This window comes from Quercus lobata, chromosome 6 (genome assembly GCF_001633185.2).
Source record: "Quercus lobata isolate SW786 chromosome 6, ValleyOak3.0 Primary Assembly, whole genome shotgun sequence".
In the NCBI taxonomy this organism is placed as follows: Eukaryota; Viridiplantae; Streptophyta; class Magnoliopsida; order Fagales; family Fagaceae; genus Quercus; species Quercus lobata.
Genome location: NC_044909.1, coordinates 45,010,314 through 45,024,595, shown reverse-complemented (window position 1 = coordinate 45,024,595; position 14,282 = coordinate 45,010,314). Strand labels below are relative to the sequence as shown.

General features: G+C 33.8%; 1 protein-coding gene across 1 annotated transcript; it reads left to right on the top strand.

The window, feature by feature from the left end:
- Positions 1-7,096: 7,096 nt before the first annotated feature.
- Positions 7,097-12,671, top strand: LOC115993530. The gene is made up of 4 exons (XM_031117469.1): positions 7,097-7,858; positions 10,326-10,949; positions 11,117-11,295; positions 11,613-12,671. Exons 1-4 carry the CDS (start codon positions 7,785-7,787, stop codon positions 12,224-12,226), a joined length of 1,491 nt encoding a protein of 496 aa, XP_030973329.1. The 5' UTR covers positions 7,097-7,784; the 3' UTR covers positions 12,227-12,671.
- The last annotated feature ends 1,611 nt before the right edge of the window (positions 12,672-14,282 follow it).

Here is a 14,282-nt window from a genome sequence, read left to right as displayed (position 1 = left end):
TGGAATTTGTGTAAATAAAAAAGTAATATGGTACTCGATATTATGAAAATCGAGTACGTCTTTATAGTACTCGAGCTTAACAAAGTTGAGTACTTTGTTTTTTCTTTTTTCTTTTTTTTTTTCTTTTCCTACTTTTTGTTTCGTACAAAACTTTTACTTATTTCATCTTCAATTGCTTGTGATCGTCGTGTCCACCAAACTAAGTGCAGTGTCTGGACTTGAAAAAGTTCACGTGCAAGTAACTGGAGTTGTAGTTAGCTAAGCACAAAATAATTTGACAATAACTATTCACTAAAGGTACCCATGAGATGTTAGGAAGTCAACAAGATGCAAAATGGCCCTTACCCTGGATAACACTTAAACAAAGGACCGGATGATAGAGGTCTCATTGAGTATACTGCTGTAAAAGTGCTGCATAAAAAAATGATAAGAGTTGGTAATTTTATCTAATGTTCATAATCAAAGATCACCAAAGACACATATGGATAGGACCTTTCAATCCATCACTGTTAGAAGCCATGACATGAAAAATTGTTTGTTGTATACATATGTGTCGAATATAGTTTTTTTTAACACATCGTCCACGTAGCTGGCCCAACCCCACCTTAGTTTGGTGTTTTGGTAAAAATTCTATATAACTGTGAATAAATTTCAACAAGTATAGCAGAAGCACAACCACATAAAAACACAAAGATTTATGTGGAAACCCTTTCTTCTTGAAGGGAAAAATCACGAGACAAGCTTTGAATAATTTCACTCTATTAAATAAATATTACAACACTTAGAGATATAACTTGAGCAAAAATCTTTTCACTCACTACTCTCTCTCACTGTGTATCTCTCACAATTTTCTCTTGCTCTCTCTATTTTTCTCTTCTCTTTTGCTTGCTCACTCACTCATTAGTCCTCACTTTCTCTGGGACTTCACTTCTTGCTCACTGGCCGAATGGCCTCCCCTTTTATTTCTTCATATTTTCCTTCTTTTCTTCCTTTCACACTCTTGACATCAAATCACAATAATGCAACTCACTTGCCTTGACTTTGCTTTAGCCACTTTCTTTTTCATTCAACTCTCCCTTAGGCCCAATAGCCTTAATGCATCAACCCTTTTCTTTTCTTCTTTTTCTCCTCAGCGTGTTCAACACACCTGAGTCACTATCCAAGAAGAAAATAAGCTTACTTTTGTGGCTTGTCCAACCACCTCTTTAATAAGGTGTTTTATCAAGTGTGGGCTAGACCCACGATGCTATGATGCATCCAACATGGTGGACACAACGATCACAAATAGTTAAAAATGAAATGAGTAAAAGTTTTGTATGAAACAAAAAGTAGAAGAAAAAAAAAGTATTCGATTTCCGCAATAATAGAGTACCACATTGTTTTTCTAATTCCTCAAATTCCAAGTCAGCAGTGCCACGCTGGCGACTTTCCTAGGAACTAGAGTTCACTGAACTCAAGTACTATTTAGAACTCGATTTGTGAAACTCGAGTACTAAAAAAGTGGTAGATTGCTAAGTATTTTCGAAACAGTGCCAGTTTGCCACAAATTTTGCCAAAATGTGTTATTTAACTATTTTCACCAAGGAGAACTAGTTAAATGGTTAGAATCAAAGAACAAAGGTTGACTTCAAACATGGTGGGATTCACCTTAAATTTGAGAGGAGAAATCACCATATAACATATTCACAGTATTCTAAGAACACATTCTTCTTCTTTTTTTCGAATAGCTAATGTGTCAATTTCTTCAGACCTCATAAATTCATAAGTTTTTTTTTTTTTTTTTTTATACTTTTTTTTACTTTTTTACTCCCAAAAATAAAAGTCCTAAGCTTTGTGCATAAAAAAGAAAAAAGAAAAAGTAAAACACTTGTTTTAAAATTTATAAAAAAAAAATTAAATTAAATGTCACAAAATGCCATTGTTTTCACAACAGTTGAGGCGTCAATCTCTCATAAGTCAAAATAAAATTTTAGAATAGGACCCACCACAAGTAAAAACAATGGTGTCGTAAAAATGTTGTAATATTTGTTGTGTCCTTAGAACTTTCTCTTTTTGAAAAGAGTTATGTCCATAACATTTTTATAACAAATTTTAGGTGGTAAATTATTACTATTTTATTGTTCTAATTCGAACAATCTATTTTACTTTTTATCCACCAATTAAAGATAGTATCAACTTGTCACTTGGGATTTGTTGTGAAAATATTGTGGACATAGCATTTCTCTTTCGAAAATTCATGATGGGAATTATTATGAATGTAAGAAAAGAAAACACCAAGTAACCATGTTTTAGAAACAACTTAATAATTTTTAGAATTATTGATTTTTTTTTTTTCAAACCTCAAAGGCTCCTTAAGGTTTTTTCTAGCTTTTTTACTAAAATCAATAAAAGAAATGTCCTCGTTAAGGTGTGGGGCATTCAAAAAAGAGTAAAACACTTGTTGGGTGTGTAGCCAACCTACCGATCTATCAAAATCGACTCGATCCAACCCAATCCACTGAGTTGGGTTGGTTTTTAAGGTTGGTGGGTTGAGTTGGATTGTCAAAATATTTTTTAAGGTGGGTCAGGTTGGGTGTAGGTTAGCAGATAAATAAATCCGCCAAACTCAACCCAACCCACCTATATTTAATATATATTTAAAATATATTAGTCTCTAAGTAGGCGCGTTGTGCGTGTTTAGAGACTGTTCTATTTTTTTGGGTAAAAGCTAATAATTTGCATCTATTACAATTTAGGATTACTACATTTTTCAATTACAAAAAAGCTAAAGAGTGTGATAAAAAAAAATTCACCTACAAACGTATAATACTCATCACACTCCTAGGTTTTTTGGTGATTAGAAAATGTAGTAATCCTAAATTATAATATATGCAAATTATTAATTTTTACCCAAAAAAATATAAGAGCATCTGAGCATGCACAATGCGCGTGCTTAGAGGCTAGTTTTTCCAATAATAAAGAATGCGTATTAGTGTTAATTTTTAGAGTATAATAAATTATAAAAAATTTACATCAAGTGAAAATGTATAATATGATTTTGTAATTATATATAAGCGGTTTAAAATAGTGTGTGCAATTGTTTATGGAATCTATTATTAAGAAGTTAATAGATCATTTTAAGGAATTTGAAATATTTAAATCAAAATAAATTGTATATAAATTCACTACATTAGAAACATAGTAAAAAATCATATCCATATTAAGCAAGCTATGGTGAAGAAGTTGGTGGAGCAATATCTTTTGTTCACCATTCTAATTGCTTTCCAGTCGCATTTGCCATTAACCTATTTTCACATTGGTGAGGATAATTACCTATTCATTTTTAAAAAATTTAAAATATAAAATTAAGAAAAAAATATCGGTTATGTGATATTTAGAAAACAGTTTATATTATTTAACCTTTATTTATCTTATATCTATACTATTATTTAAAGGGTTTTCTCAGTTTAGACTGGACTTTTTTTTTTTTTTGGTTCCAAAATGCCCCTATAGCCTATGTTTAAGTAGGGACAAAATTTGGTAAAAATGCTTCTTTAACTTTTACATAAAACACTATCTACAAAATAAGACCACAGTCACGTTAGTTTTCAAATTGGAAACTTGGAGATTTACATGAGGAGAAATGGGGTGGTGGGGTTGGTGCGTAGTGTTCTGGCATTGTAGACGTGTTGGTTTTGTTTTGGATAAGTTTTGTGGTGTGGCCATGTGATCTGATCATTCATTGCTGGTTAATTTTGTGGTTGGGTTAATCTTGGCGAGGTTGAAGTTGGGAATGCGATGTGAAGTTATGATTTCGCAGGATAGGTATGAAGCCTACTGGTGGACTCTCACTGCGTCACCTGGTACTTTGGCTACCTGCTTATAAGAAAGCCCTTTTTTTTTTTTTTTTTTTTTTTTTTAATTAAAGCCTTCTCTCTTTTTAATTCCATTTTAAGGACGGAATTTTCCCAAATCAAGATGAAGAAAGATCATGTGACAATAATTTGGATAAAAGATCATCCAATCCATTACCATACAACTCAAATGATACAACTCAAATGAACAGTAATAATCAATTCAATGACTACCAAATTTTAAAGTTTACTATTACATACTCTCTTTTTTTCAGCAATGTTGATTGTGCAGCTCTATCACGAAATGAATCTAGCAAAAAAATTATGCATGAATTTTGCATTTTTTTTTTCTCTAAAACAAAAACAAAAAACAAATTTAGTGAACACTTTGTCAACCAAAATTTAAGGTTTATGGTTACATACCTTCCTTTCAAGTAGTGTTGATTGCGCAGCTTTATCACAAAATGGCTCTAGCAAAAAATCAGCGTAAACAAAAAACACTTTGTCAAACAAAATTTAATGAACCGTAATAATAAATTTAATTATTACCAAAATTTAAGGTTTACTATTGCATACGTTCCTTTCCAACCATGTTGATTATGCAATTCTATCATAAAATGGCTCTAGCGAAAATCTGCATGAACAGAATACAAATTCAGTGTATATATATTGTGTACAAAGAGGATGTGCTACCAAGATTAAAGATTTACATACCTTTTCAGTAGTATTGATTCATAAAATGGCTTTGAAAAAACAGTGTGAGACGGCAGGTGAATGATTATGTATTCAGTGAGTTCACTGAGTTTATGTTTTTAGGGGGAGGTTGAGTGGTGTTTGACATTGTTGACCTAATTCTAAGAGGAGCTACTATTTATTTTTTGAGAGTATTTTGAAACCACATAAAAGTCAAATCCAAAAATAATAATTTTTTTTAAAAAAGAGATGAACGTGAAATATTTTTTTTAAACATGATTTCAATAACTATATCTGAAAGTAGCACATGATTTTTTTTTTCAAACAAATAAAAAGGACTAACCTTTGAACATGCGCATGATCTTCTATTTTTTGGGTAAAGATTTAATAATTTTCAACAATTATAACTTGGAATTACTACATTTTCAGGTAAAGGCTTATTTTTTTGTGTTTCTTTAACACAATTTGATACTTATCCAAATTGCACAGTTGGTGTTATAATTCAGTCTGTGTTAAACTGTAATAGTAATCAAAGAAAAGCACCATACTATTGTAATCAAAGAAAAGTAATGAGTAAGCTTTAACCCTCAAACGCATATTTAAAAAAAAGAAAAAAGGATAATCATAAGAAAATAAAGAAATGAAGAAGACTGCAAAGTCCAAATAATTTGAAGGCTGTTGATTTCTTTATAAAAACAAAATAGAAAAGAGCAATGTACATTGACATACCCATTAAAACAGAACAGTTAGAACTACACTTTTGTTTTTGTAAGTAAAGTTTTCTTTTTATTGGATCTTGAATTTAGAAAAGATGATGATGATAGTGTAGAGAAAAGGAACATAGAACTAAGAGGAATTGAGGAAGAAATAAATTGAAGAAGTTGAGTAACTAATGTGACAGTTGTCTTATTTTGTAGGTAGTGTTTTACATGGAAGTTAGAGATTATTTTTAGCATGTTATCCTTAAGTTTTATCTCTACTTTTTAATATATATTTTTTCTTCAAAATTAAAACAAAGAGATTTGAGGAAAAAAAAACATGAGATGAGATTAAGAAGCAAGGGAAAACGGGTATTAAAAAAAAAGTTAAGTCTTTTTTTTTAATGCAAAAAAGAAGAAGTTAAGTCTTGATAATGGAAAAAAGGAAAAAATAAAAAATAAAAGTGAAAACACGAAGTAATGTTTAGTTTGAAAGTCAACTAGAGTTAAACGTGGGAGTTAAACATTGCTTATTTTGTAGGCATGGTAACCTACATCAAAGATGAAAAAGACCTTTACCAAAAAAAGAAAAAAAAAAGATGAAAAAAATGAAAAACCCTATCCTCATCCCACGGTAACCTACATCAATAATTCTATCCAAAAAAAACCTCATCCGTACGAGATGAAAAAGAACGTGAAAAAAAAAAAAAACTAAATTTAAGGATTTTTGTTTTTGGAAGGAAAAAAAAAAAAAAAAAAAAGCAAGTCCATGTTAAAAAAAAGGGGGGGGGGGAAATTGATATGACATTATTGACCCTATTTTTTAAACACTTGCAAGAAAAGTTATTAGATAATAAATTAGGGTAATTTTGTTAAAAATGGTTCAGTCTAAAGAATGGAATCCTTTTACAGATAGTATAGATATTATATGATTTTATTATTTACTCTTTTGTTTATCAATTGAGTTGAGATATTCTCCCCCAAAAAAAAAAAAAGTTGAGATATTCTCAAAAAAAATATTTTTTGAGTTGGGATAGAACTATATAATATCCTACTAATTATAGAATAATAAAACTAGTTCATGTTTGTTTTATTTCTTAACTAAGTTGAGATAAAACTATTTAATATTTTATTAACTAAATAAAATGTTATTTGATTTGATGATTTGTGTTGGTTTGATGCACTACTAATATAAACCTGTTGTTATTTGTATTGATTTAAACTTTAAAGTACTAATAAATAGTTGCATTGAGTTGGTGCTAATATTCAATCAAAAAACAGTCCAACCTATAAATCTAGCTTGATCGGGTTGGATTTTTTTTAACCCAACCATAGTGGGCCGGATTAAGAAACCCTTCGACACAATCCCTGGCTCATGTACATTCTTACTTATTTCAAACTTCATTTAAAAAAAATAAAATAAAATAAGGATAATGTTAACGAATGTCCTTAGAGCACTTGTTAATAATTCATTTAAAGAAAATTTTTAAGGGAAATGAAAAGAAAGTAATTAATATTTTAACAATTTTTTTAATTTCTTATAAAAATTGTATCAAAATTTTTCTAAAAAGTATTATTAACGAGTGTCCTAAGGACACTCATTACCATTACCTATAAAATAAAATAAAAAGTTGAAAAGTTGAAAATTAATTATGATAATAGAAAAGGGTAAGTACTTTGTACTTAGAAATCGTTACTTGTCTTGTCTGCAATGCTCTACAGGGACCTACTATTTCCCCACTTGCTGTTGCTGATGTCTTAGATGACACTCTAATGTTCAGTTTTTTCTCTCTGTTATTTTTTCAGAGGGAATGGCCGGAATGCAATAAGCCCGCCCATATGTTATCTCATCATGCTAAATTTGTTGTTGATTTTAAGATTTGGGTTGAGGAAACCCCCAGTTTCTTAGAAACTACTATAACCTCTGATGTACCGGATTGCTTTTAATTTAATGCTAGACTGCAATATTTTCCTATAAAAAAAAAAATCCTGACTTCTTCATCCAAAAAAGAAATCGTTACTTGTGTGTATAAAAATAATAAACAATCTATACCTCAAAAAATAGATCAGGCATCTTAGGAATTTCCCTTTATTCCATTGGACCATTTCCACGCCTAGGCTGCCAGCCAGAGTTTTTCAAAAGCTACTGATCAAACAGTTCCGTGGCGCGCACGTTTTGAAAGCGACTTTGAAAACAAAAGGCCAAAGGGATAACAAAAACAGTTTAAACAATCGGATCTTACGACGACTAGCCACCAACAACCTTCTTTGATTATTTTATTCACAGAAACAGAGTTTTATTCATATCTTTTTATGGGCATCATTGATTCATTATCCCATTTGATATAGATATAGTGGGAGTTTTATATAGAAACAAAATCAAAGCTTGAATATTCTATTTATGGAAATGCCTGATCAGTCCCCCGTTGTGGGGTCTTGAGTCTTTTTGAGTTTGGAGTTCGGACAGTGCAAGTGACCGCACCAGATCCGTTATAGATGCTGACGGACCCTGTCTTGTCCTTTCGCTTTTGTAGCTTCCGAGGATTCTTTTCTTTCATTCATGGTTCCAAGACTTGGTGCTCCTATTCGATCCAGGCCTCTTTTTCCCAGACATTTGGAAGCCATGAACATGAGGTCAGTTTTCATGATTTCTCTCCCATGTTTTCTCTTCTTTACGTGTTCTTTTTTTTGTTGATGTTGGATTAAATACCTTGTTTGTTTGTTTTGTCAAACTAATTAAGTCCTTATTTATCACTGTTTATTTGGATTTCGTTGAGGATGTGGCTTCAATATGTCATTTGTAAATTTTAGATCTGTATTCAATACCATTGTGTGGTATTAGATTTAGATAGGGGGTGTAGTGTTTTTTTTTTGATGGGCAACATGAAGAATTTAATTAAAAAAACAGAGACAGGTACAAACTAGGATGAAATACATCAAAAGGATTGCTCTGCTAAAATAACTTCAGTAAATATTTGCGGGGCACAGCCTATAACAAAAGAACCAGATACCCTATTTAAAAGAGCCCAGATGCTAAACTATGGGCTGCATTGTTAGCTGATCTAGGAATCCAACTAAATTGGATGTTTTGCAAGAACTTAGCCAGCCTTAACGTATCAGTAATCAGCACTGCAATTCTCCATGGACTTTCTTTAGTTGGCTTTCTTGGGGCATCTATACAAATTTTTGCATCACTCTCAACTATAACATGTCCGGTGCCAAGACAAAGTGCTTGCTGTGTTGCCCAGTTGATGGCTTCCGCTTCAGCTTGGACAGGAATAGTGGTTTCTACACTTTTTGTCATTGCAAAAACCATTGTCCCTCTCCAATCTCTTGCAACAATAGCCACATAGGATTTGTTTTGGCTAACAGCAGCATCACAATTTATTTTAATGGCTCCGTGTAGTGGCGGGGTCCAAGCCACCGTCCTTGTCAAGGGCTCTCTAGTTGTGGCTGGAACGGCAGAGGCTAAATGCTCTTTATATCTGGCCATTAACTCCATTTGGATTCTATCCATGTCAACCACTGCTTTCTCAAAAAGAACTGCATTCCTAGTTCTCCAAATTTGGTCAATGACAAAAGCACCAAAGATTTGGAAGGTAGAACTCTCTTCAGGGGACAACAACCAGCTCAATTGGGGGTGGGGAATAATATGAGGTCTACCAGATGTGAGGTGGAGATAGGGGGTGTAGTTGAGACTTTATATTCATAACATTATATGACGTATAAATTTTGCATTTTCATCAATTATTTTTGACATGATGCTAATATTAGATTCATTCTAATTACTTGTTGGTCTGAATTAGGTTGTCCATGTGAAACAGACACAAAAATACTGAACATACTTCTACATAACCTTTACAATTTTTTGTTTGACACTTCTGAGCAAAAAATGATAATGACATTGTTGCTTCAATATCTATTCAAAGCTGCGGATTGCCCATTTGATCTAAAATGCTGTTAGCCAAGAGTTTTGTAACTCAACTAGCATCTTCTAATTTTTCTAACGGAGATGTCTAGGAGTTCAAATCCTCCACTCCCAACTTCTAATTATTAAAAAAAATCTGAAATGCTCTCAGAGCAATTATACATCTCTGGCACTAACATCTTGTTATTATTGTTTTATAGAAGTAGTCATTGTTTTGTTGATGATTTGCCTCTAGGATTGAAAAGGAATTGATTAGGGCTTCTTTTAGATGGTATTTCTTTGGCTTGTTATTGGACTCTAAAAACACCCTAGACCTTGATTAAGAAGTGATAGTCTTATACTCCCTACTTATCATATAGTCTTATGATAACAAAGTGATATATAGTCGTATACCCGTCTTCATCAACATTCTTCATAATTCACAAGTATATAGTAATAACTTTTTTTACAATGTCCATTCTTAATAATTCAAACAATTAAGCTCTTCTGTAGCTTCAGCCAAATTCAACATGTTTCAATGAATTATTTCCGTTGCTGCTACTCAAGTTTCTAAAATTTTGCCAATTCTTAAAAAAGGAAATGTGGAGAGAAATCAGTGAGTAGCCATAGGGGAACAATTCCACTGTAATGCTTTTGTAGATGCTGTAGTTACCCTTTCATTGTTTGGCTGGTATAAGAAGAGTCTTATTGTTACATAAAACATATGCATTGGCTAGATTTTTGTGCTTTGAGTGAATGGGATATCCTTTAACTAAATCGTGATATTAGATAGCCCATAAGTAGCTTGGGGGTCCTATTTCTGGATAGAGCTAGGCAAGTAGAAACAGGAAGCAGAGTATCACAATGAGGCTTGGGGGATGGAACTTGAATCAGTATGAGGAACCAAACAACACAGCAACTATTCTGTAGATAGCTTCTTAGTTCTCAAAAAGGATCAAAAGATTGGCAAATTTAATGGTTTAAAATGAGTGATTAGGGGGAGCATTGGTAAGAAATCAGTTAATATTTTGAGAATTCTTTCTAGTAGGGAGACACTGTCCATATCCCATTTTAAACAATCAACATTATGCCTGAAGATGTGTAATTCATGCCTTAGATTTTGTTCCTGTTTAAAGGAGTTTCACTCAATGTATTGACTTCTGATGTATCCTTACAATTGCTCACTTTTCACAGGACAAGAAAGATTTTTGGGGTTTCTCTCTCTCTCATTCTCATCAATTTGGCTGCCATAATGGAGCGTGCTGATGAGAATCTCCTCCCATCTGTTTACAAAGAAGTCAGTGAAGCTTTCAATGCTGGGCCATCTGACCTGGGGTATCTTACATTCATAAGGAACTTTGTGCAGGGACTTGCATCACCCTTGGCAGGAGTACTAGTTATAAACCATGATCGCCCTACAGTTCTTGCAATGGGCACTTTCTGCTGGGCCCTATCAACTGCTGCAGTGGGTGGTAGCCAGCTTTTTCTTCAAGTTGCATTCTGGAGAGCAATAAATGGCTTTGGTTTGGCGATTGTGATACCAGCACTCCAGTCCTTCATTGCTGATAGCTATATGGATGGTGTGAGGGGAACAGGATTTGGACTGCTAAGCCTTGTGGGTTCCTTGGGTGGCATAGGAGGCGGTGTTCTAGCAACAATTATGGCTGGTCACCATTACTGGGGTGTGCCTGGATGGCGTTTTGCCTTTATTCTGATGGCAGCATTGAGTTCACTAATTGGGTTCCTTGTTTTCTTGTTTGTGGTAGACCCTAGAAAAACAGTTAGCATCAATCATGATACGGGAGAGGCTGAAGAAAAGTAAAGTTGCTTTTCCCTTTTACCCCAAGTTGTTTCAATGCTGCCTCCATGTGCATATATTATTTAATCATGTCATCATAAATGAATGATAGACTTGGCTGTAATGAACTCAAGTAATTTTCAAGTAATTTTTGGTGACCCAGCTGAATGGATGCATCCTGTTTCAGGAAGGTTTTGACGGAAAAGGGCAATGCTATTAGCACGGCATCATTTTGGCGAGAGTCTTGGATGGCGATGAAAAGTGTCATGAAAGTGCAAACATTTCAGGTCATTGTCTTGCAGGGCATTGTTGGGTCGCTACCATGGACTGCCATGGTGTTCTTCACTATGTGGTTTGAACTAATAGGTGAGCACAAAAGCAAACTTCTATGATTTCGTAAGCTTATTTCAAGCAAAAGATGTTGAAATTGAAGATGATATTATACCATTTGCATCTGTAGCCTGCCATCATGATAGAGTGCCAAAGTAAAGATTACTCAGTACAAAGTAGGGAAAATTATTTGCTTATCTTGGTAGCCTTTCACTTATATTTATTAAAAATTTAAAGTTGGTAAGCCATGTATAAAATGCCTACTTATATGGGCATTCGATGAGTGGCGTATAGCTATTCCATTTATCTGTTTTAAATGAATGAGGTATGATGCCATCTAGTTCTTTTTGCAGGTTTTGATCATAATGGTACAGCAACCCTCCTTAGTCTTTTTGCTATGGGATGTGCTCTGGGATCACTCCTTGGTGGTCTAATTGCAGATAAATTATCTCAAATCTGGCCCCACTCAGGTCGTATCATGTGTGCGCAGTTCAGTGCCTTCATGGGCATCCCATTCTCATTGTTCCTACTTAGAGTGATCCCACAGTCAGTAAGCAGCTATTATACCTTTGCTACCACCCTCTTTCTAATGGGTCTAACCATTAGCTGGAATGGCTCTGCTGTAAATGCCCCCGTGTTTGCTGAGGTGGTTCCTGCTAAACACAGGACTATGATTTATGCATTTGATCGTGCTTTTGAAGGATCATTCTCTTCTGTTGCTGCTCCCTTGGTTGGAATTATATCAGAAAAGATATATGGCTATGATTCAAAATCCGTGGATCCAGTAGGAGGATCTGCACCAGAGGCTTTGGCATTGTCTAAGGGACTTCTCTCGATGATGGCTGTACCATTTGGTTTGTGTTGCTTGTTTTACACACCTTTGTATTATACTTTTAGGCGGGACCGTGAAAATGCTAGACTGGCCACTTTGAAAGAGGAAGATATGACACGAGAAGTGTCAATTTAGGACTCGATTAGGAAATTTTCTCAAGAGTTGGAATTCAAATTGTCTTTTAAAATAAACTACACAAGATGGACTTTCAACTTCAAAAGATGATCCTTTTTGGCTTTAATGAGAAAATTATGCATAATTCAGTTTCTTTTTCATACAATTTCATGAAATTTTAATGGTAACACTCCTCGTCCCGGTGCATGTCCAACTTGAACTCTCTTTTACAGTTCTGGGGTTGGCTAGCACGGCAAAGATGATGGCTCGTTAAGGAATAATAAAACTGAATTGCATATGCCTAGAAGACTCCATGTTCTGATGATGTCTGCTTTTTTAGCATATTCTACTGATGTTGTGCACATATGCTCTATCTGGTGTTGCTATTATTTTATCTGACATATATTTGTTGTAGAAAAAAAAGTGATTATGGTTTTGACCCAGGAAATAGCAATGCTACAGACTTTTTTTTTTTTTTTTTTTTTTTTTTTTTTTTTTTTTTGCTACTTTTTTCACATTTTATTAAGGTGGCAAGTTGTGATTGGAGTAACATTACTTTCATATAGACCACTTACTAAAATCACTTTATCATGACTTCATTACAACATTCCACAAGCAATTGTGAAAAATTATGTGTCCCTAAATCTTAGTCCATTATTTCATTCTAATTTATTTTTATTTTGTTGCCTTGGATAAAATCGTGATATCCAAATAAGGTGTATTGAGAAAAATCAAAATTTAGGGTACCATCAACCAAGTATCAATAGTTTATAGGCAAAACAAACTTTAATTGTCAACTCGATTCCAAAACTAGTACTCTGTACTCATTAAGGCAGTTTAATAAAATTTAGTTTATATATAAAAGCAATACTTTCATGCCAAGAACAAACAGAAAGAAAACACAAGATAAATTCATTTTATTGAAAAATACATAACTAACAAAACTTAAAACTTCCTATCAGCTGCCTTGCTAGAAACTCTAACTTACTAATTTTTGTATTCAGATGAGATGTTCTCCTGTATCAAGTAAAACCAAACTCTCCACGAAATTAGTTGTGTAAAGCATACATCTAGGGTGTAGAATTCTAAGATTTTCCTCATTTAAACTCTCAAGGTCAAATGAAGGCTCTGAAAAGGGTGACCAAAGGAGCTAACATTCTCAATCAGAAGTTCCCCATTATGGTGCAGCCAAAGATGCTTGCAACTCCTTTCATCTGTACACTTTTTTTAATCCAAGACTCAGGGCATATGTCACAAGTGTCACTCTCCTAATCTAGAGGTAGAGTACAACTGAAAACAATCAATGCCAACGATCCCTTGAACACTGTAAGACATTGTCGATAAACTCCATCAAAACCATCCAAGTAATTTTGAGGAAGCAATATCTCATAGAATCTCTCATCATTGACGTCAAAGGATAAAATGAATTTGTGGTACTCAGAATATGCTATAAAGTGCAGAGCTCCATTTAAAAATAAACATAATGAGTCAAGAACCACTGATAATGATACCACAACCCTTCTCCATGAATCCTACTCAATGTGTAAACCTTAGCCTTCACCAACAAAACCCTTTCCACATAAGTTTCAGAATCTTGAAGTCATTGTTTTGAGAATGATACACAAGTCCAAGAGTGACCCTATGATTAGGGTCAATGAAGTTGGGAGTAGAGAGCATCTTAAAGCTTTCTAATGCTTGGGCTTCACAAATATATTATATGATTTCCATGGTCGTCATGCCTATCAAAGCAGAACATGCCGTTACAAAAGCCAGCAGAACATGTCGTTACAAAAGCCAAGCATGTGGGGTGGGCATCCGAAAAGGGAATCTCAAACCTAGAAATCTGGGGTGTCATTGTCAATGTATTGTAAGCAAATGTACACAATCCTAAAAAAAAAAATGAAAGATGCTCTCTTTCTGCTATAAAAAACAAATAGCCATTGTTGTTGGATAATGATTTAGCTTGCTCAAGGTGTGCCTTATTTAAAATTTGAAAACCGGGTTGGTGGTGGTGGAGTACCAAGATTTGGAAACACAGTTCAATCGGATTAAGGATTTCACCATCAGCAGAGTCAGG

Excerpts from the sequence above, each read along its gene's own strand:
- LOC115993530 (XM_031117469.1), top strand. The coding sequence starts at position 7,785 with ATGGTTCCAAGACTTGGTGCTCCTATTCGATCCAGGCCTCTTTTTCCC. Across the intron at positions 10,950-11,116 it reads ACGGGAGAGGCTGAAGAAAA|GAAGGTTTTGACGGAAAAGG; the intron begins GTAAAGTTGCTT and ends ATCCTGTTTCAG. Across the intron at positions 11,296-11,612 it reads TATGTGGTTTGAACTAATAG|GTTTTGATCATAATGGTACA; the intron begins GTGAGCACAAAA and ends TTCTTTTTGCAG.